The sequence below is a fragment of the Rhipicephalus microplus genome, chromosome X, assembly GCF_043290135.1.
Source record: "Rhipicephalus microplus isolate Deutch F79 chromosome X, USDA_Rmic, whole genome shotgun sequence".
Classification (NCBI taxonomy): domain Eukaryota; kingdom Metazoa; phylum Arthropoda; class Arachnida; order Ixodida; family Ixodidae; genus Rhipicephalus; species Rhipicephalus microplus.
The window spans coordinates 388,979,548-389,004,019 of NC_134710.1; the positions used below are offsets into that span (position 1 = coordinate 388,979,548).

At 45.5% G+C, this 24,472-nt stretch overlaps 1 protein-coding gene across 13 annotated transcripts in view; it reads right to left on the reverse strand.

Annotated features, from left to right (window-relative positions):
- Positions 1-24,472, reverse strand: part of mask (multiple ankyrin repeats single KH domain) — a 340,851-nt gene that overhangs the window by 273,791 nt on the left and 42,588 nt on the right. Inside the window, exon 1 of one of the 13 annotated variants that reach the window (XM_075880097.1) lies at positions 24,085-24,401. The exons of the other annotated variants lie outside the window; for them this stretch is intronic. Coding sequence (XP_075736212.1) covers positions 24,085-24,264 — 180 coding nt within the window. The 5' untranslated portion in view covers positions 24,265-24,401. Of the gene's footprint in view, positions 1-24,084; positions 24,402-24,472 lie in introns of those variants that run through there. 13 annotated transcript variants of the gene reach the window in all.

The following is a 24,472-nucleotide window of genomic DNA, read 5'->3' on the forward strand; positions in this document are numbered from 1 at the left end:
TCTTCCCTCCCTAAGAGCTTTAGGATAAGCATACAGTGTATAGCAGAGAATAGGTTGTGTTGCCTTATCCAGTGGTACATTTTAAGCAGTACTTTCCTACTTTTTTGTGTACGAATAACAAACACCAACTGCTGTGAAATTTTAGAATGGCAGAAGTAACGGAGTTTTAAAATTGTGTAGCTGAAGAGAAGCCTCCATGCAAATATTTTGCTTCTAATACACGCGAATGCATATTGCTAACCCAGCAGTTTTGGAAGCCGACAATGGGCTCAAAGGAAGTGACACACCACAGGGGTGTGGCCTGGAATGATCAGGGTCATACCCTCAGAGATAAGGGGGCAATGAAACACTCTGAAGGCAGTATACTTGAGCCGCGTCAGAGTGATGACCACCAGCTGCACTTATCTTGCATGTTGTTTGAAAGCTTTCACACCTCAATTTAACAGCTCCATTACAATAATACCAGAAATCAATCATTTGATTAATTTCAATATTTTCATAGTAAATAATTTTTTTCATGAAAATACAACAGCAAGAATGCCGCATATCTTTTAATCTTGTCATTTATCGTTAATGATTTTCATATCATCCTTCCAATTTTTTGATAAGCCCATTTATTTGATTGACATGTGGGGTTTAACGTCCCAAAACCACCATATGATTATGAGAGACGCCGTAGTGGAGAGCTCCGGAAATTTCGACCACCTGGGGTTCTTTAACGTGCACCCAAATCTGAGAACACGGGCCTACAACATTTCCGCCTCCATCGGAAATGCAGCCGCCACAGCCGGCATTTGATCCCGCGACCTGCGGGTCAGCAGCTAAGTACCGTAGCCACTAGACCACCGCGACGGGATAAGCCATTAAGGAGAGCATTCTATATATTCACGAGATCTTAAAAAACCACAAAACTGCCACCTCTTATATGATCTATACTTCTTTTGTGTTCCATTACTACTTTTTCCCTCAACAAACCTCGGTGTACACAACTTGTTTGAAGTTACATCTTGCCATGGTTACAAAAATGTTCTGAAAGCTGTAACAATATTCCTCCACTTCCCTTATTATGCTGCCGATATTACTGAAGACACAGCCGCATTTACCTATTACTGCATTTCAAGGTAATCTCCTAGTCAGAAATTCCACCCATCATTTTTACTTTTCAAATATTTTCAATTTTGTGATTCTAAATGCCACTCGTGTTGTTACTGACCAGTTTTAGCGGTTCACCCGATTACACTAAGAGAGTCACAGATTATAGCGTTCACACTCCGTAATACCATGATAAAAAAAATTGACAGAGGTGCCACCAATAAGAGATAAAAATTTTTTATAAAAAATAAAACTTATTTCTAGTCGTAGACACTTCAAAATTTTGTTAATATAGTTTTTCATGGAGATTTCAAATATGCAATCATTTTTTGTGTAGCTGCTATAGGTATTGAGTTATGCCATCACAATAACAAAAAGTTGCATGTTTTGCGGTTACTCTTTCATGTACTTAGTAAAAGCATTGTGTCTGATATTAGACTCTTGGCAGATTGTTAAGTGCAAATATCTATCCAGATATATCGCATAAATATTGGAACCAAGAAAAGAAATCCTATTGAATGACTAATTATTTTCAATTTCCCTTGAAACAATAACTTAATATTTTCACAAGTTTCTGGTAGGCATTGCAACTTCAAGTAGATGTTTGCATTCTGCATGTGTCGAAGAATATGCGTACCAAGTTTCGTTATTATACCATAAGTATAAGTGTCTAGAAGGCTGCCGGGAAAATGTGAAATTGTCAGAAAAAACAAAAATGAGAAAAACAAGTTTGAAAGTTTGGAAAGTCGGCATTTATTAGGAAACCATTTTTTTGCATCATATTAGGGCACAAGGAAAAGCATCTTGCACTGAATGCTCGGAAGACTGAGAATCGCACAGAATGGTGAAAGTTGGTCATGGCCTGCGCCTATAGCGCGTGCTGTCAGGACTGCCTTCAACGTTTACAGCAAAGCTATCACGCGAGCTGCCACTGCCAAAGCGAGCACTCGTCCCTAGGTCCCTGGCCGAAGTAGTATGTCTCGACGCAAGCATGAATGAAAGAAAGTATAGATTCAGGGCAATCAGTATTTTCAAAGCACAGTTCGAGGAATGCCGAAAGCCTTTTGCGCTTTCCAGCTATCTCGGACGCCGAGTTCCTGTTCAGGTTGGGCATTGGCAGGTTGGGCATTGCACACTTGCCACAAGAGCAGTCAGCGCATCGATTTCGCAAAGCAGCGTGTTGGCAGCAGCAGCACCTACTGGTCTATGTTCACTCTCGAAGAATCCAAACAGAGAAGAAATCTATATTAGGTTTGCTGCACCTGTTGAATCATTTGACAGACTGCGAATTTAAATATGGATCTGCCAAGCTCGCGACTTTGAAATTCAGTAGATTCATAAAACCGAGGAGTAGGGGTGGCAAAAAAAAACTGACGAAAAATTTTATTCACAAAAAAAAATGAATGAGGAAAGCAGACATGTCATACACTGCTCCAAATGGTTGCTAGCAACTTATTTAATGTCGGTGATTATACTGGTACTCAAAATTATGCGGTGTACAAACACATGAGTAATTAACAAAATTTGTAGCGTCCCGTGACTAGTGGTAACAGCCCCTTCCAAATCTCAATACGTTTTTATGCAGGGCATCGGTGTACTGCGGCGAAGGTAGCTTAAGCAGCGTTCTCTGTACAGGTTAGAACCAAGGCGAAGAAATTGTCTAACCACTACAGCCTTCGCCCCCCCCCCCCCACACACATTTTTTTCCTTTCACCTTGGGGTTAGGTGCTGCTTCGGCTTGCTTGCAAGGCCATTCGATCAGGTAAAGCAAGCCTATTCTACCAGGTAAAGTACCCATGGCGGGCACTTGTTTGTCCGGCAAGGATGTTGAATATCTATACACCAGAAAACAGTGAGCTCAGTGCTTGCTGCCATATTGAAAAGCGCGTGGCGCCGTCTGTTGCAAGCGCAGCGAAGCAACACTCTCAACTGCCAGGCGAGCAGATGCTCTGCAAATCAAACGCGACACTTCACAACTCTGGTCTGGCTGTAAGCATGTTTCGCGCTGTTTCTGTGCTGGAAGTTTATGCTGATGTGTGAAACGTCGAAGAGACCTTCCTCGACAGTACGGAATGTCTGCAGCACGTACATTGCAGGCTACAAAAGCAGCGTCATCAGGTAAGTACTACTGCGATTGAAAGAAACACGAACAGCAGAAAGTGTTGCTTTCAACTCAGTCTAACTGCGGCGTGCCTTGGCTGTGACAAGGCAGAATTTGTGCTGTAAGCTAGCGTTAACGTAGCACTAGAATTTGGTTCCAACTTATGCTCATGCACCGCATGTGTATCAATTGCCAGTCTTGCCGGGTACTCAGAACACACGCGCAGTGCAAAAGTGCCAGCCAGAACAAGATTTTAAAATCATATGGTGGTTTTGGGACGTTTAATCCCACATATCAATCAAAACAAGATTTTAAAATGCTACGGTGACGCCGGCCGAAAGCACATGTAGATTCGCGTATAGGGACAGTCAAGGCATTTCGCAGTTCGGCCGAGTCGAAAGCCGCGTTTTCCACGTCGTTCACGTAGCTTTGCATCACGATAGTAGGCCATTACAGTCGTACTAAACATGCGCGGTGCGTGCATCCACACGCGAGTCGTAATACGTATATCCTATTATTGACACGCGGCCTGCAAAAGAGTACGGCAATAGTTTTGTGCCGCATACTACAGGCATACTGCACGCAAATTGCTGCTGTAAAATGAAACAGCTGGAGTGGCGCTTGAATTAACGCAATAAAGATACTTACTTGCACACTTTACTGAAATAATAGTGAAAGTTGGGCTAGTTGGTGGTTCATGTTCGGGATGTAAAAACAGCGAAAAAAACATAGACAAGGACAGAGGAAGACAGCAAGGTGCCTCTTCCGCCGTCCTTGTCTATATTTTTTGCGCTGTTTTTACCTCATAAACACTTTACTGGGCTCTTAGTTTTTCCTGTCGATTGCGATTATATCATAAGGCGGCAGAGCTCCGCACTTTTCGTTGTGGACGGAAATCGGTGCAATCGCAACACACCGCACCGGCACTATTCCCGCGATGCACTATAAACTTCACAGGCAGTGCTGAGCAATCTCTTCCTCTTGCGCTAGTTGTCGCATCAGATGACCTGGGTACCTGTTATCTGGGTACCAGCTATGCAGTGGTACCCAGATAACATTTCATAAGCAGGTGCAGTGTGAACAGGCACTCCCAGAGCCACTACATTCCATGCTAGTGAGGCACGCCTTGGCAGTTGCAAACAAATTATGGCGTCTCTCGGAGTGAGGGTATACCGCCAAAAGTGCCTGGGTTCGAGATAACTGTGCTCTCGTCTATAGTCAAGAGCATGGCCAGGACGACGCAACTTCAAAATAAAAATTATGTTTTATAAGCCACTGCTAAGGCAATCAACATGATCGCTGGCAACGCCGGCATTCGCAGCACATCGAGCTTGTTCGTGCCAGAAAAACACAGCATACGCTTCCAGCTTTAGCTCCCAACAAGCTATAGCCGCGTTTTCAGGACAGGAAATCTACATTTCCCACAAAGCGTTGGTGGCTAAAGCAACACATTTCAGTCAGTCGTTCTGCCGATACGTATTCACTCAATAAAGATCTCCTCAAGCACTGTTGCGACGCGCACCTCCGACGACGTTACGAAGGGCGCCTCGAATCTCTCCGCTGCAACCACTGTTTCGAAAGACGGTGACGCCAACACGGTCCCGAAGGCGCCACTGCTTCGAACTCCGCCGGAAAGGTCACCTGCCGTTTGGTAGCGTAGGTTTCTCAGCTCGCGACTGCTTCTGCGCAAAGCTGATAGACGAGCGGACGAGACGACGGTGAGTTTAAACAAGGTTTATGTACTGCATATATACAGAGGCGTTACAAATTCGGCACTGGGGCCGACAGAGACTCGAAGAGCCGAGCTCTCCTCTCTAACACATAGGTCTGCTCTCAAACGGGTCCGCTCTGACACACATGTCAGCTTTCACCTAGGACCGCCCGATCGCGACGCGCCGCAGGGCTTCTTTTATATGCACCGGGTCCAACCAAAATGTCCAATCAGAAGTGCCGCTGGTCGTCAGGGCAGACTCCTCCAATGGGGTCGCCGCTGGGCCGCGTCATTCCCCCAGACAGGAAGACGCCGGTTGTTTACTCGACGGGCTCGCTTGCACGTGCGCTGACTCACTGCACGTGGACGCCAGAAAGGCGCCGCGCGTGTTTACGCCGTTGAGTTGTTCGCGTCAGGCGGACTGCGGGCTGGCCTTGACACAGATTGCCTTTTTGAGAGGCACGGCCGTTCGCTGTGGACTCGCAGGCATAACAGCACCCCCGCCGCCAGACAATGCGCCGAAAAGACGAGCTGCTTCCACGGGGCTCGTATGTCAGGCGCGCTCGTTCGCCAGGTCCCTCCAGGTTCGCCACCAGGGCCATGGGGAGAATACAGCTCCAGACTGTTCCGGGAACACATCCCATTCTTCACGACGGATCCCAGCTCCACTGGCTTGTCGCCACAACTTGCCGGCCAGCTTCGCTCGTCTCTTCTGACCATCTTCGATTTCTGCACTTGTTGATGGTTCTGCAACTTGTCAAGAACGGATCGACAACAGACAACACACGACACGAGCAAGTGCCCTCGGTCACCTGACAGAACACCAGACAAAGTATAGTTTAACATATACCTAGCTACGTGTCTATCTGAATTTAGTTCCCTCTACATCAAGAGGCATATGTGGGACACAAGACTCTTAAAATGACGACTCAATTTTTTTTTCCCACGTACAACAATGTAACGAATTTGAATACAACATAAAGTTGGCCCCTTGAGATCACTCTGAACGAGAGCGCTCAGCTAAAGTCGTGATGAGGTCAAAATTTTGCCCCGAATTCTAAAACCGCTGACCTGAATCGTCGGAGAAGCTACGCTAGGCGCCTGCGAACACTGTAGGATTGCCAATTCTATTCGTTTCAACTCGAGGCGCTCCTGTCTCTCGGCCTCCTCGCGCTCGCGACGTTCGCGCCTTTCAGCTTCTTCACGTTCGCGAGCTTCGCGCCTTTCAGCCTCTTCGCGAGCTTCGCGTCTTTCAGCTTCTTCGCGAGCTTCGCGCCTTTCAGCTTCTTCACGAGCTTGTCGCCTTTCAGCCTCCTCACGTTCGCGAGCTTGTCGCCTTTCAGCCTCCTCACGTTCGCGAGCTTCTCGCCTTTCAGCCTCCTCGTGGCGTGCTTTGATATCCACCCAGGCCTCATCGACTTCCTCAGCCGACACTCCCTCATGCTTCATGATCTCAAGGATCGCTTGCTTTCGTTTCGCACGGCCCAAAGTAATGCCGAGTTCCTCACAAATTTCGATGAGTTCCTTCACTTTAAGGTTCTCCATCGTTCACACTAGCCTCTTGCTGTTTGCCCCTGTTAAGAATCTACTTGCCGTACCCACTACAAGCCTACTAGCAAGACGCGCAAGCAATTTTTCACACTCCCGTGTTTACCACCTCCGCATTAACTTTGGTTTCAAAGCACTTCAACTTGGCTTGAAACGATCAAAGTTCACTCGAATGCTTCACACAGCCCTTCTCTAAACTACTACAACCTGAGCTAGAGTAGTCTGGTGAACTGAGGGGAAAACGTCAGGCACTCACCGCATCGATGTCGCTGACGCCGGCCGATCCCGCAGCTGCCAACCACAGTTGCGACGCGCACCTCCGACGACGTTACGAAGGGCGCCTTGAATCTCTCCGCTGCAACCACTGTTTCGAAAGACGGTGACGCCAACACGGTCCCGAAGGCGCCACTGCTTCGAACTCCGCCGGAAAGGTCACCTGCCGTTTGGTAGCGTAGGTTTCTCAGCTCGCGACTGCTTCTGCGCAAAGCTGATAGACGAGCGGACGAGACGACGGTGAGTTTAAACAAGGTTTATGTACAGCATATATACAGAGGCGTTACAAATTCGGCACTGGGGCCGACAGACTCGAAGAGCCGAGCTCTTCTTTCTAACACATAGGTCTGCTCTCAAACGGGTCCGCTCTGACACACATGTCAGCTTTCACCTAGGACGGCCCGATCGCGACGCGCTGCAGGGCTTCTTTTATATGCACTGGGTCCAACCAAAATGTCCAATCAGAAGCGCCGCTGGTCGTCAGGGCAGACTCCTCCAATGGGGTCGCCGTTGGGCCGCGTCATTCCCCCAGACAGGAAGACGCCGGTTGTTTACTCGACGGGCTCGCTTGCACGTGCGCTGACTCACTGCACGTGGACGCCAGAAAGGCGCCGCGCGTGTTTACGCCGATGAGTTGTTCGCGTCAGGCGGACTGCGGGCTGGCCTTGACACAGATTGCCTTTTTGAGAGGCACGGCCGTTCGCTGTGGACTCGCAGGCATAACAGCACATGACTCTTTACATTTTTCACTGGCTTTCTTTGTTAATGTAGAGAAAAGGACTACGTGTGACACATGATCATATCTTACAAAAAACCATTCAGTGGGAAGCTTCTAAATGTGTTCAACAATGTATTCATACCTTGGGTCTGCAGAGAGTAATTAAAAAGTTGGGCAATTGAACAGAATCACCGAGTTACTAAAGGGAAAAAATATAGCCTGAGTAATAATAAGCTAGTGTAATTAATATGTGTTTAGTTCAATTAACTAATAATGTATCTTTATTTCTAAATATTTGGCTCAAGTTACGCGAGACAACTTGTATTACTGTAGCATACTGTCAATACACCCTTCCACGCATCAATATCATGCCAAAGCTTTCTTGAAACTTCTCAATATGACATCATAGGGTATGGCCAAGTGTAGTTGACTACTCAAAAAGTGAAACTGCGCTTGCCTACTTGTTTTTCACAACACGCTAGAGGAGATCGCCAAAGCCTAGCATGTCTCACAATTAGAAAGTCTGTCAGAAATGATAATGGGCACGAACATGTTAGCGAAATCGGATATCACATACCACGTTCAGCACAGCAAGAACAGTGGCATTCCCCATCCACATCCACCCCAAAATCATGATAAACCCACTTCCTAGAAATATGAACCCCACCACAAATGCACAAGGCAGATGCCACAGAGCAAAAGCGCTGCTCAAGACACACGAGACTAGTGAGAAGTTGATTGATTGATTTGTGGTGTTTAACGTCCCAAAACCACCATATGATTATGAGACGCCGTAGTGGAGGGCTTCGGAAATTTTGACCACCTGGGGTTCTTTAACGTGCACCCAAATCTGAGCACACGGGCCTACGACATTTCCGCCTCCATCGGAAATGCAGCCGCCGCAGCCGGGATTTGAACCCGCGACCTGCGGGTCAGCAGCAGAGTACCTTAGCCACTAGACCACCGCGGCAGGGCGACTAGTGAAAAGTCTCTGTTCGTAGATGCGAGCCCGTACTCCAAGAAGAGAGCACATGTTGCAGCGGCTGTAGACGCAACTGGAAACTGCGTTAATGCTAGTACTGTCTTTACAACACGAACTGAGGAAGCTGAAGAGGTTGCCATTGCCATGGCTCTCACTTCCACAAAACATAGCTTCACTTTGAGAGACTCGCAGGTCACGATTAGAAATTTTACGTGCGAACGCATTTTGCAAAGTGCCTTAAAAATTTTAACGAAAACTGATGGGTTCAGAAGAACGTAAATATCTAATCTGGTTCCCGGCACACACAAACCCAAACGAGAAGGTACATGCACCGTCGCGAGACGACCCACCGCGGATCCAAGGGGTACAGTCATCGAGAGATGCTGATGCCGAAACCGAACCTTAAAGACAAAATCGACAGCTATGCAGATCACACGAAGTATCATTGCGACTTGGGACAGATTTTGCCTCCACCTCACCCAAAATTAGATTGAAAACAGACGGCAAATTGGTGCAAATTGCTAATTATTTTCCCAGCCTTGCTCAGCTACACACAATTTCTCCAGAAATTTACCCAGACTGGATATGTAAAGCCTGTAGAATAGAAGCGGCCTCTCTAAGTCGCATGCTATGGGAGTGTCCCAAGAAGTGAACAGACTCCCCAGACCTACTACAACACTGCTCAGCTCTAATTTAGAAGACCAAACCTCGGCTATACAACAAGCCAGGGAGGTTATTGGTAGTCAAGGTCTTCAAAGTCCATTATCTGAGCAGTCAGCCCGAACCAGCAACTAGCCAGATCTCACAATAAAGTTGTTTCATTCATTCATTTATTCAGCAAAAAAAAATTTGCAATAATCATGCTGTGCCCAGAACTAAGCATCTTTGCATTGATTAATATGTGGGGTTTGTGAGGGTGCTAACACCCCCTGCGAAGTTGGTTGTGCCCCGTGGCGCACGTGTCTCACGCAAAGTTGCATTCTGGGGTCGCAACTATCGAACGGTAGGTGGTGGTGTGTTCGCGGGCGTTGTTCACCACCATCATCATCATGGTTAGAGCGATGGCGCTGGCAGCGACGCGTGTTGGCTAGCCTGGGTGGCGGCACGGGAGAGATGAGCGGTTCTCTTTTGCGTGTGGCTGTTGGAGCGAGCGGTTGTCTCTTGCAACGGGTCGCAGTGGACGGCATCGCGGGCCGTCTGCCGTTGACCCTCGCAGTGAGTCAAGCGTTAGCGAAGCCACCTTGTGTGCATTCTTGTGTTTTTTACGTTGTTGAGTGTTAGGCAATTTTGTGTAGGGCTGTTTTAGCGTGTGGATCACGATTGATATATAATCATTGGGCTAACAATATCGTTGTTCAAAAAGTTGTTGAATAAATGTGTGTTGTTTTGGTTTGGTCCGACCGCGTCTGCTGTGTCTGCTCACTGCAAGAGCGTGGCACTCGCCACATCGAGACCCCACAGGTTAAACGTCCCAAAACCACCATATAATTATCAGCGATGCCATAGTGGAGGGCTCTGGAAATTTCGACCACCTGAGGATCTTTAACGTGCACCCAAATCTGAGCACACGGGCCTCAGCATTTCCGCCTCCATCAAAATTGCAGCCTACAAAGCCGGTATTCAAACCCGCGACCTGCGGGTTAGCGGCAGAGTACCTTAGCCACTTGACTGCTACGGCAGGGCAAATTTTTTTATACAAGAAAAATGTTTTTATTCTGAAGTGTCCCTTTGGGAATTCACGCATGTGGCAAGCCAATCCTTGACAAAGATGATCTACTTTGCTTTCAAACGGGTTACTGTGTTCAGAGGAAATAAGCGGAGGCTCAGTTGGCCCCAGAGAGTTTTAGCTAATGATGCCCATAATTTACATATAAATTTTTGTTTGCACTAAGGATCACTGAATTAACACAGCTTCTAACTTCCATACAGAATCCTGTTCTGGATTTATCGTGGCTATTGATCTGTTACTTCCGTTTTTATCTCCTGTTCAGAAGTAGCACATTGGGGGGGGCCTTCATATCACACAAACCAACTGTTCCAATAACATTCACATGAGCAGAGACACCTACAGAGAAAATGGTTAGCGAATTTTGGGTGATTACATGATTCCTGCATGATAAACCATTTTTAAACGAATTTTTACACTTTGAGCATGCAAGATGAACCCTGAAATCACTGCTTACAGCAAAACGAGAAAACATTTAGTAGTAACTACAGTGCCTGAGGTGATGCAAGTGCTTCCAAATGAAGTTACTGGTCTAGATGCTGTATCTCTGGATCCTGCTACCCATTTCCCCAAAAATGATCTACAAGCAATTAGTAACTATATTTTCACACTGCTACGATTGCCTATTAGCAAGCCTGAGAAACCATACATGATCATAAAAGTTCGCTAAAACATGTCTAAATAACAGCTGCTCGCTTCCCGCCTACAGTCTTGTCCTGCTGTCTTGGCGAACTTGCTGGTTCACAATAAATGATGCCGTTCGCTTACGTTTAGGATATTCTCGCTTTGTTGATAGACTACGAATAATATAATAAGAATGCGCTATTTTCAATACCACTGCTGTTTGGTACACTCCCATGTCTACCAAAAGCGCCCTGCTTTTCTGTAAAAATTTGTCTGATTGCGCCCACAAGACATTAAACCTAATGTAGCACAATCCATTTTCTTTTTAACATTTATGTGCATTTTTAAATAGCTTTGAACTGAGCACGATTACATTTCTGTCGAACTTCACTAAGAGAGCCAATTGGCTTTTAGTGCTTTGATTACACGATCATAGATTGTGCAGCTTGTGAGATACTTAGAGAATTGTCTTACCGGTTTTGTGTTTGGACTAGCGTTACACTATAATATAGCAGGCAAAACACACTACTACAAGCATTTTACACTACACTAAAGCTGTCTAATACAAGTACATGTTATTGCCGGCACCTCTCTAAATTACGATCAGGGTTTCCGCTGTTGGATTTGCACTGGTCAAACTCTGAAGGCACTGCGTCAAGATTCAACATTTTTAGTTTCAACAGTATTCGGACGAAGAGACACCAGTCATGTTTATATTCATCATCTTCAAAGTGCTCTGCGTGCTGCACTATGCACTTTGACACCACCCATTCTCTTACTCCGATAACCGGCAGCTTTTGAAGCCTTAAGTATTTTTGAAAAAACTGAAATCCGATTGATCCCAGCCCTAACATGTGTTCCAGCAGCCTACATTTGATACTAGAAAAGAGTTAACTCTTCTGAGTTATCAGCTCGCACAGAGGGGTGTCATGCAGAAAATAAACAGTGGGGTTGCAGGGAGTTCCGAGCTGAAATTCATGTCATTTCCGATTTGCCCGGGCACACCACTAGGGCTCCACATACCCTGCAAGCTGACAATTAGAGCAACAATTATAAATGAAATACACGATTGCTTTTTCACTGTCATTACCATTGCTTGCCCAACATATACTAGGCATTTAGAGCTCATTCTGTCCAGGTCAAATTTCGCTGCAGTTGGCCTTTAACCATGTCTGTATTGCTAATCATATTGAGAACCAGTTAAACAGTGAAAATTCACATAACTGCAGGACTAGTCAGGATGAATAGGAATGCAATTATATTACATAAGAACTGCCGAGTATAGATGGAAACCGAATAAATGAAAAGTTTAGAAGAGTTTCTTGGGCAATAAAACTAGATAGTCCTACACCACATGCACCATTGTATATACACGATGACACTGAAATAATGATTAATAATAGTAGTATGGCACAGATGCATTTCATGTGGAATGCAGTGCTTGCCGAGCTGAATTGATTGATTGATTTGTGGGGTTTAACGTCCCAAAACCACCATATGATTATGAGAGACGCCGTAGTGGAGGGCTCCAGAAATTTTGACCACCTGGGGTTCTTTAACGTGCACCGAAATCTGAGTACACGAGCCTAAAACATTTCCGCCTCCATCGGAAATGCAGCCGCCACTGCCGGGATTCGATCCCGCGACCTGCGGGTCAGCAGCCGAGTATTGCCGAGCTGAAGGATACAGCATCATGCACCATTTTGAACAAACGCAAACATGTCAAGATTTATGAAACGAACTGCATTGTCTGAACCAGGAGAGTGAACCAATGGGCTGAAAAAAAAGCAAGTCGACGTCAATGATGGGCGACCTCTGAAAGTGCTTTTATAAACATGGTCATCTGTGAAATAGCAGTAACAATTCTCTCCAAGCAGACTGTAATGATTGGTACCTATACTGTGAACTTCTCAGTTCACTTACTGACTTCATTTTAGTTTATTTTTTAGGTTCGGATTAAGATCTAGCCCTAATTTCCATTCCGTTTAGGTTCAACACCTTTGCTATAACACAGTTAATTTTTGATAATTTGAAAAAAAAAATTAAGAATTTGGCACATCCCTCATACCGTGAGAAATCGATGTCATGTGAAGCATGCAGAGAAAGGAAGGCGACTGTGGTGCAACTGATTTGTTGGGCAAGCCAACCTTACGAAATGACGCCCAACATATGCTAAATCATTTTTAAAATATTATACAGCTGACAGGCTGCATTGCACCCACAATTGATGTTTCACCGACATTACACTTGCATAGCCTTTTTTCCAAGGAGCTCAGTGGTAGAACACCTGATCTCCAGGTAGAATGCATAGGTTTTGTTCCTGCTGGGGCAATAACATATATTCTTTGCATATATGCAAAGAATATATGTTATATATTCGGTCAACACTCCTAATGTCAGTTTTTATATATTCGGTCAACACTCCTAATGTCATTAGGTCAACACTCCTAATGTCAGTTTTTTTTTTTAATGCTCTTGCATAAAGTTAATGTATGTTCTCACCGTTCCTAGGTAGATAAAAACTGTATAACCGCATACCGCGCCCATGGTATACAGGTATGGTATGCGACGGGGTCTTCACATTATTCATATGACCAGACAGCCGTAGTTGTCAAACCCTCTTGCTCTACAATAATAATTTCGGTCTATCACAAGTAGATAATCGTGAGAGCACCTAGACGTAGGCAGCTAGACAGATACGTAGATAGAAACCCTCGAAGTGTCGGCACTATGCAAAGAAATACTTTGTGAGTAACGTAAAAAAGTTTGTTTACTTCAAATTAAATTTGAAATGAATTTTTCATCGGCATCACCTTTTCTTTTTTAATTCCACGCCAGTTCTAAAATGTTTTCACTCAAAAAACATTTGTAACAGGAAAAGGTTACAAATCGCAATACTTCTAAATGCAGCATTTTTGCATGTAATCCTTTCATGTCATTTGAGCCAATGGACAGCAATTTAAATGGCTCACCGCAAGCCTTTTTTAAATGGCCACAGCAGGACAATTCTTATGAATTAAACTTGAGGAATGCGTCTTTGCTTCTAGTGTTCCGAAGCCTTCAGTACCAAGGACGTATGAAACCTACAGCAACATATCATGAAACCACCACATGTCAATCATTACTGTTACCGTACCCAACAATGCACACAATAACCCAGTTACTTCAACCCTACTGAAAGCTTCATCTAGGAGCTACCTTTTATGAAACCTACTGAAATGCATGAAGCAGAAACACTTTTACAAGATAATACGTGTACCCATCTAAACAAAATTTGTTCCACTTGAGACAAACCTGAAATTGCAGCAACAGGAAATCACTAAGGGATATCGTGAAGCCACCACACGTCAATGATTATGGTTACCGTACCCAACAATGCACAGAATAACCCAGTTAATTTAACCCCACTGAAACCTTCATCTAGGACCTACCTTTTATGAAACCCACTGAAATGCATAACGCAGAAACACTTTTACAAGATAACATGTAGACCCATCTAAACAAAACTTGTTGCACTTGAGACAAACCTGAAATCGCAGCAACAACAGGAAGTCACTTAGGGCCTGGAATCTATTCAATATCGCAGAAATTTGGCAAGTTTGAAAAATAATAATGAAAAGCTCAAAGTTTACAAATCTCCAGCTCTGCACCAAGGAACAGGCATTACAATAAGGCCCATTTATTACAGACAGCATCCAAAGCCGACATCTTTTCATTCCAGAATTCCTAATCCTAATCACAGATGATGAATCATAGTGGGCAGCCCATATGAATAGAATGCGTGCTTTTTCAGTGAAATCACAATGCAAGAATACGATTGCATTGTGAAACCCACTGCCCTGCCTAAAATTGACAAACAATACATCCATTCTTCTCAGCAACAAGCTATGTTAGGTTATTTCAAGCAAAGATGCCCAAACTAGGTGACCTGATTCAGAAGTACGACCATTAGAGTTTTAAGCACTGATGGCACACAAGCTATGTCAGTGCACGCACGGTTTTCGATAACTTTGCTGCCAAACTTTTTAAAAACATTCAATATCTCAACCTTTTGTTGCTTTTTTTTTAAACAATGCAAGTCAAGCTAGTAAATGTGCCAACCACTCTTTATGAAGCAGCAACTGTTTAAACCCCAATAGCACTCACTTATACAAGCACATGCCAAGTCAGTTTTGTGTTTCGACATGCTCTACATGACCTTTGTCCAAGAAACCTTTATTTGTTATCCTTCCCAGCACTGTTATTATGCCATTGTTTTTTGTTATCCTTGCCAGAACAGCCTTAGAACTGCAAGGACTGACATTTTAAAAACAGAGTCAACATCTGCCAATTCATTCTATATGCAAGCACTGTTCTCATAAAATTAATCCACACAATTACAAAGCACCCCAAGATATAATCAACAGTATCCTTTTCTTTCTTTAATCCGCTATACCCAGCTACTATACACTGGCATTTTACAGCTAAAGCATATCTCAAGAATGCAAACTTCATCTATTATCCCCAACAGAGTAGGAGTTTTAACGTATAAAAATGGAGGAACAAATGAAGCCTTTAAAAAAAGAACACAGCTCAAATAAGTATGCAGCATTGGCTTAGTACTTTTACCTACTTTTGTGCACCACTTAGCCAAAAAGATAGTGGTACTAATGCGCTAAATTTATGGCACAACCCTTGCTTTCCAAACAGAGCACAATGATTATGTGCAGCCAGAATCATACCCTACGTAAACAGAGCTTCAGCAGCCTTTCATATTTAATTCTGGTTGAGGTTTCAACAGATCAAACAGATCATCAAACATCAACAGGGCATCAAACAGATCAGAGAGAAGCTGCCTGCTGGTGCTGCTATGGAGTCAATGTATAATATTGTGGCGTGCCATCGCATAGTTTTTCACCGTATGATTACTATTGTACCTTGTGTGCTGTGCCTGAAGATCGCGAAGGATGCTGTATACCTGCTGCGTACCTGGTTGTCAATACAGTCACAAAAGAAATGACGAAACAATCTCAGAGTCGTTCTCACTGCCTAAAGTGATCGGCGGGAAAAGTGTAAGCACGCAATGCTGTGACAAGAAACAGGTGGTTTCACATTTGTTTCTCTGAATTTACATGTGTGCGAAAAGTACTTCCATGAGAGTGACATCGTTCGCGTGGACCAGTGGCTGCTCAGAAGTGTTGTGAAGTCACCGCGCGACGTTCCGAAACATTGGCCGACGCTATAAGAATTTCGGCCTCACAGCATATTTCTACAGTGCAAAAAGATACAGAGCTCGTCCCCCTACAAGCGTCGGGCATACTGTGAGCTGGATACCTACAAGTGAGCTGGATACTGTTGAGGCTGCATTGGACTGTGCATGAGCCCTGTTGACATAGCTGCAATGGAAGACGCATTTAATGAAGGTGAGCATACCGGCCCCCTCTTCCTCTTTCCTTGCCAGTAGGTAATACAGAAGCCCGATGAGTGAAATGCTCACCGTTTTCGTTTATACAAGCACCGAGATGACCAAAAGTGCAGAAGTGATATGCCAAACAGGTGGAGCTACATACAGCTCCTCACAGCTTGAAAAAATCAAAGCACACGTCTTTCTCATGCAACAGAGACTTCAGCGCTACCAATAGAAGTTTGCTAGGGTGACGGCACAAGAGAGGTTGCACCACAATGCTGTAAAAAAACTTGCGCAAGCTTGTAAAAGCGTAAAATGTTAAATCGATGTGTCATGAGCAAAGCCAACTTTTGGAGTCACACGTTGACGCCTCTGGCGCGGGATGCAGACGGTCAATTTTGATGTTTGAGGAGGTATGTAAGGCTTTCTCCCCTTTACAGTAAAAACAATAAATGAGGACAGGGAAAATACAGCATGAGTAAGCTACACAGCAGAGTAAAGGATCGAGAAACTACATTGCATGATCAACCGAACTTGGAACGCCCTATGACACCGTAGTGATAAATAAACGCAAAACAAAATGAGGTAAACATCATATGAAGTATTGCTTCATCATCATCACTTGCTAAATTAAAAGCACCGATTCATTCAAACTGGCCGTTGGTTTAATAAGTGCGAGGCAATTTTAAGATATATATCTTGATATTAGAAACACCGAATGTATATATAGCCTGGAAGGTTGGATATGGGCTGTCAAAAGTTGCAACCACTGCACTTCCGCGACACGGTAAATACCACCCGAGTCGTTGAACCATAGATTGTACACAAATATTTACTAGAAGCTTAACGGGGAAAAGAAATAAGCATGCTTTTATAGCGGTAGCATGTTTTACAGTGGAATCAGCATTCCGTCAAATTTCTAGCTTCAAGGTCTCAATCGATGCCAAATTTCACTGTATTCGAGCTTTCTTGAATTTTCTTGAAGCTAACATCACTTTGAAGACAAATTCAACCTTCATGGCTATATTCACGTTTCACAGCTCCGGTGCATGCCGTACAATGGCAGCGCCGCCGCGGTTCCGATGCCCCGCCGTGGGAAAGGACGTCCCTAGCGGTTGCTCTTGTCCCTACATCAAACTTTCCCTGAAGCTTCATGGCCAGTAAATGTATTGAAGGACTCTGCTTGTGCTTCATCCTTTTTTTCCTTAAAGAAACAAAAGTGGTATTCAAATAGGAGTGCCACTGAAATGGCTGTCAATTCCCTATGCCAAATCACAGGTGCTCACTTCTGAGCAAAAAACCCCAGCAAAAAAAAAAAAACATTTTGTATAACCAATTAAATAATTACAAAATCACACAAACAGGTTTTTAACCCTCCCCCCTCAACCTTTTCAAAACTGACATATCCCTTCCAGGTGCGAATCATAATGCACTGTCTATTATAGCGTAATTCACATAGCATATTTCCAAGGCACTCAATATTACATTCCAAGAATGAAAAGTAAGCAATCTGTTGTTTTGAGTTTCAGTCATTTGTTGCAATTAGTATGTAATCAAATATTTCATTTTTCGTCATTCCCATTTAGTTTCAATATGAAAATCATAGGCTCCAAATATTTTGCATGTACTTTTTGTTTACATTAATTTGAGAAATGAGAAGCAGTACTTCGGATTAAGAGGTCTGTTAGAGAAGGATACGACCTTATTTTTTTTTTTTTTTTTTTTGCGAGCACCTGATGGGTTTAAATTAAGTGTGCTTGCATCAGCCGACCTTGAACATTCGTGCGCATGCGTTAATTTTTCCCGCCTGCCAATAGCGTCAGGTCGTTGGGACGCAGCATTTGAGTGAGGTAGCACACAGTGCTCTCGTCACTTTTTCATTGCAAAAAAAAAATCAAGAAGCGACTGGAGCAGCGCTACTGAACCAAATTTTGCCAGAAATTAAATGACAGCCAAGTGGAAACCATTGGGAAGATCGAGACTACTTTCGGTGACGAAGCTATGAGCCGCACACAGATTAAGGAGTGGTACAACCAGTTTAAACACGGCCGCACATTGGTAGAGAGCGAGCCAGGCTCCATCAACATGCTGAAATTACCAGGCCATTGCCGAAGTGAAGGCTGTGGTGATGCAGGACCGTCGTGCGACTATCTGGGAAAGTGCGGATGAGGTGGGCATCAGCACTTTCCCTGCACATTCCATTATAGCCAAAAATTTGGCCACGAAAACAGTTGCGCCAAAATTCGTGCTGAAACTGCGCGTAGTGGAGCATAAGCAACTTCGTGTTTAAATCTTACAGGACATACTAGATTTCACAAGCAGTGACCCCCACTTTATAAACACCATTATCAATCGCGACGAGTCCTGGGTGTACGGGTATGACCCGAAAACCAAATCCCAGTCGTCACGGTGGAAGCATTCCCCGTCGCCAAGACCAAAGAAGATTCGCCAAGTGCACAGCGATGTCAAAGTGATGCTGAGTGCTTTCTCTGACTCCCACGGTGCACCACAAGTACACACTACAGAGTACTACAGGGATGATCTCCGTCACCTACGTGATGCTGCGCGGCGCAAGAGACCCGAGTTGTGGTCAACAGAAAACTGGTAATCTATCCCGACAATGCTCCCGCAAATTTCTCAAACTTGGTGTAGACTTTTTTTGGCCTGTAGTTCAGCAGGCTGCTTACTCTCCTGATATGGCCCCCTGCGAATTCTGGCTGTTTCCCCTAAAAAGGACATTGAAAGCAAAGCGATTTCAGACCAGGGAGGACATTATGGCTGCAACGACGACAGGTGAGCTAAACTCCATTCTCAGAGAGGTCTTCTCAGAATGCTTCCAACAATGGCAGTACCGCTTGGAGAAGTGTGTGGAGTACCAAGGGGACTACTGTGAGGGGTTTTAGGTTTCCAATGCTCCAATTATGGCAGTTTTTTTTTTCTGCATACTTTTCTACAGACCTTGTATTTCTTGAAGCCCGGCACATTCGAGAATACATCCAATGTCGCAGTACCTTCACAAAAGTGATTGATTCCAGCCATATGCAGCACAACAAAGCTAAGTCAAGACATACCGACTACGAAGAAGGTTCAGTTCATCCAATAGGCAATGCACCTTGCCTTTTTTTTTTTTCACAAGTTGATACAACTAGCATGTACAAGTTGTGTATCCAGGTGTAGCCACTACAGCTGAATGGGATATAATAAACATATCTCGCAAAACAACCCAATGTTACACTAGCATTGCATGGTACACACACACTGTACAAGAATTAGGCCTTTTTATTTTTTCAGTTCCGTGTCGCAATGCACGAAATCTCATGAAACTAATGAGAAAGAAATGCTACCAAACAGTGCACTCTTTCTATATCTTTTTTTTTTCTGCAGCAGGCATTAAACGTAAGTAAAATTCATTAGGCTGCATTTATGAAAGCTTCCCACACACATGACAATGATTGATTGATTGATATGTGGGGTTTAACGTCCCAAAACCACTATATGATTATGAGAGACGCCGTAGTGGAGGGCTCCGGAAATTTAGACCACCTGGGGTTCTTTAACGTGCACCCAAATCTGAGCACACGGGCCTACAACATTTCCGCCTCCATCGGAAATGCAGCCGCCGCAGCAGGGATTCGAACCCGCGCCCTGCGGGTCATCAGCCGAGTACCTTAGCCACTAGACCATCGCGGCGGGGCACACACTTGACAAGAAGCAGCTTTGCAAGAGAAATCAACAGAGGCTATGGAATCCAGAAATTTCAGACCATAGGTGCCACTCGCACTGTACTCAGTTTACCTTTTTTTTTTTAAGCCGAGCTCTACAGCATGAGAAAAGTAAGTATAAATGCAATAACATCAAGATTCACTATTACCTTTGTTGCCCACATATGTAAGCAATTGAAGAAGGCCAGTGAAATTGAAGAAAAGTATACATGCACGTATGCGTTTCTCCATTGTCACCACCACTCTTCAACACTGCTCGCACAATCACCAAGACGTAGCACATGGTTACAAAAAAACAAAAACTACGACACTGTGCTGTCCAATACAGCTACTTAGGAGAAAGCTATACAGACTTCACTAACATTTCATCCTATAAAGAATTTTAGGCTTTGTGCCTGAAGTTGCGCGATGCAAACTGCAACTGATCTATTAAGAGCCGTAACTGGTGTAGATTTGAATACAAGAAGGGCGCGTCATTTTTGGTGCCCAAATCTATTTGCTTATTGTGATGTAGCTAGTGAAAACACAAACGGTGAGAAAGAAGCCTAAGCAGACCTCATACATGCGAGAGCATACACAGATCTTATTTATCGAATGTGCTAGAGATATTAGCAGAAGCGACAAACCCATAAATGACACACATCCCGCCACATTTCACTCAGTTACGAATAAAGCAATAGAAGTCACAGTGTTTACAGAGGGTCCGCAGAGTACACTATAGGGAGCTTGCATGAACGGCAGCGACGCTATGGACTCTGGGTAGGCAGCCTTTTTTTTTTGTCAGAGGCGGCCGGGGAGTGCAGCAGCGCAGTCGTGATCGAGTACGATCGCGACGAAAATTTAACTCTAAGAGGGGTCGTGCACAATCTAAGCCTCACCGGAAGACGCTATGCCACAAAGACCTCGAGCCGTACGAAAAAGAGGCGAGCATTTGCTCCTAGTGGATCCATTGACGCTTCGTTTGGACGACTGTGTAGGCGTCGTGCACTGGTGACGGCGCGTCGACAGCTCCGATAATCGTGAATTTTTCGTTTCGAGGACGAGTTTGAAAACCCGGGAGCAGATGAAGCCCAGAAAGGCCCTCGAGGGTTACAAGTTTGAGTAGAGCAGTCGGGTGCGGGAGCCGTGGGTGAAGAAAGTCGCTTCCGACACCATGGTCGTCATCCCTCAAGTAAGACGTGTTAAATTGAGGAGCGCTCTTCTCGTGCATGTGCGTCGTACTCCACATAGAATAACAGCGCAGTAGGATGCGAGCAGGTTTCGCTATTCCCAGCCATGCATGTGCAGTGCGCGGCAAGGACCTTGCCATCACTCTTGCCCATGAACAAGACATCGACGAGGGGCTGTTAACACACAGGGAGTTTAACTTGAACAGGAACAGAAACAAACATTAGCACCTACGCCGAAATCAATTTAACATCTCTTACTTGTGTGACGACAATCACGATATTGGCGGCGAATTTCTTCATTTACGACTCCCACAACCAGCCACTCGTCACAAAGTTGTGGCCCTTGATTGCCTTTCTCAACTTTAGCTCCCGGGTAATCAAACTCGTCCTCGGAACGAGAAATTCATCAATATCGGAGCTGTTGACGCGCGGCCACAAGTGCACGTCGTTTACACAGCCGCCCGCACGAAGCGTCAATGGGTCCACTCGGAACAAATTCTCGTCTCTTCTTCGTACCGCTCAAGGTCTTTCTGGCAGTGTTGCGGTATAGTCTTCTGGTAAGGCTGACATCGTGCACGACCCCTCTTAGAGTTAAGTTTGCGTCGCGCTTGCACTCGATCATGCCTGCAAGCAATGCCAAATCTCGCAAACACAACTGCGCTGCCGCACTCCCCAACCACCTCTGACAAAAAAAATGGCTGCCTACTCAGCATTCATAACGTCGCCGCCATTCATGCAAGCACCCTATATTCCAATGCCAGGATAAGAATTTGTCAACAATGCTCAACAACCATCCGATACTTGGTCGCTATGAATGACAAAGATGAACTTATTTAACCGGCGTCTTTGCTCACAATACAAATATCACAGGGCAAACAAGTGCAGCATTGCTTCTCTTCAAAGCACCATTTTACCATTTTTTCACAACTCTACACTGCTTACTAGATCCCTGCAAGGGGGAACAACACTTACTGTGACCTACCAATTGTTACATGACAACAGCAAGATTCATAAGAAACTGAAATTGTATCCCCCCAGCATGCATGGCAGGTAACAATACGCACTTGTTTACGTTCGCTTATTTAGTTCAGTGAAATATGCTTGACCAATCAAGGTGGCCCCAGTCACGTAACAGACTCAAGCAAGCAACCTCTCCATGCAACATGCAGCTGAACAGATACTCGGGTACACAAATTGTCTGACGCTTTTCACACACGCTGTGGGAGATAGCTTAATGAGTCAAGGTCATGCACAGCTGTTAAGTGCGAGCTTCGAGGAGGCGATCGCGGAAGAATCGCAGTTTACGCAACGAAGCTCGCACACGAGGGATGGGGGCACGTGTCAAGTTAACTTATACACGAGAAAAGACAGCGGCGAGCGTTACTTCTGTTCACGCGAAGGCGGGTTCCTATTCGCGCACCACAAAACAGCAATCGTGGAATGGCGATACTGCTGTCTACAAACATGGCAGCAAATCTAGCACGAGTGCTCGCGTCAGCAGACAACGAGCCAGTGACGGAAGCATATGCATACGCCGCACAGGCTTCTCTACCTAAGGCGCTCTACTCGCTTGTCATCGCTGAGCTAGGGTACTGTGAGCGCAATGTAGGGCGAAAGTTGTCCGACAGCGCGAGTGTGTTGAGCAGCAAGCTCGCGCTGTTTGACGGAAGAAGCGCCCTGGCCAACGGCTACTGTATGGTGCTACTTCTGTTGGTAACAACGCAAACTATACCACGGCGATGCATTCGAAGGACCGACACGAGTAGACGACAGGAACGCGAGATCGCACATGCGAATGCAGCACGCGACGTCATGCACGAGAGTCCCCTCGGCCAGCTCACCCTTGTCCGTTCACAGGCCTGCATACGTCCGAACGCGGCATAAAACAGCGCACAATACACGTTGCCCGAAGCTTTAGGCCTAGCTCACGTAGCCCCCTCCCCATCGCCCTTCCCCCACTCGTTCATGTTTGCTTGCGGAGTTGGCGAGAAATACAAAAAACGTCATGCTGTACACATTCGGCTGGACTCAATCGGGAAGACCGGCCTACAACACGCGGTTCCCAGCGGTGCTGCGCAACGAGATTGTGATGAGCCGCCAGACACAAACAGAACACACTGGCTACCGTTTGCGTCCGTTGGCAGCGGGGCATTCACTCTCGACGGGGGCACGGCACGGCGTCGCAACGTGACGCAAGGAGAAGGCGCAGCATAAAAGAAACGCGCGCCCTGCTGCGTACGCTGCGGCGTTGACAAGTCTGATAGGCGTCCGCGCAACTATCATCGGCCAATAGTAGGAGCCCCAACCGCCACTCAATCGGCCAAAAACACTGATATTTCGGATCCGCGAAAGGGTACTGCACGGGACGCCACTTCCTCGGTCCTTAAACGCCGTACATACAAGTACTCTTACCGTGCCAGTTCATGAGGCGCGTTGCCGCAATCTGTCCGAGTAATTAGAAACAGAGCCACGATGTTCCATTGCCTGGACTGCCCAGACAAATGCCCGAAGGGGTGAAAAAGTCTTAAAATGGAAGGGTAGGGGGGTCGGCACACAATAGGCCTAGGCCCTCTGCTAACGGGCCCATTTAATTCTTCGTCTTATTTATTTACCGATGCAGGGAAGCACGTGCAACGCGATTCCGCACATCGCTAAATACTGCACGAGGCGGCACAGCGGAGTTGCGATTGTGGCCGGCGACAGTGCGGTTTGCGCGCTGGCACCGCCGTGACCGCAACCCTCGTGCTGGCCCGTACGCTACCGTAGCCAGACCCCCGACATGGAAGCGCAATTGCGGCAAAGGTGCATCGGCTCGCGACACAGGTTCACTACTGGCCAGCAGCGACGACCTGTCGGTCACCTGCCCCTACTTACCGCATCGAGGCAAAAGTGCCGAACGGTGACTGGTCGATACGGAGGGGACAGAAAAAGCCCCACTAAGCCTAACGATCGCAACAGCATTTTTTTTCTCATTTAAATGCACACAAGCGAGTCACAAGTACTGAAGAGCAAAAGAAAGAAAGCAGAATTACCTCGGATGCCTCCTCGTCGTCGCTTTCGGTTAAATTTGCCATAAAATTGGAATGCAGGGAACTCAAGCTCTGCCTCTGACCCGTCTCAAAATTTTCGCTAGTTCTTGTACGTCCTTTGCTAACCTCCTGTGGTTCCTCTCTCACGGCATCGCACGCACTTCCATGAACTACATTCTGCATTTTTTTTTCTCACATCCAACGGGCTAAGTCCTACAACTTTCTGAAGATACGCTACTTTTATATTACAGCCTAGGTGTCCACGCAATTTACAGACAATAATGCAAACAATTCACATGCCAACAATGGCGGCCGTCAAAGTATTGAAGAATTTTCACTCCAAATCCCGGATGTAAATAGTTGCGTATCTAAATATTTGACAAAAAATATT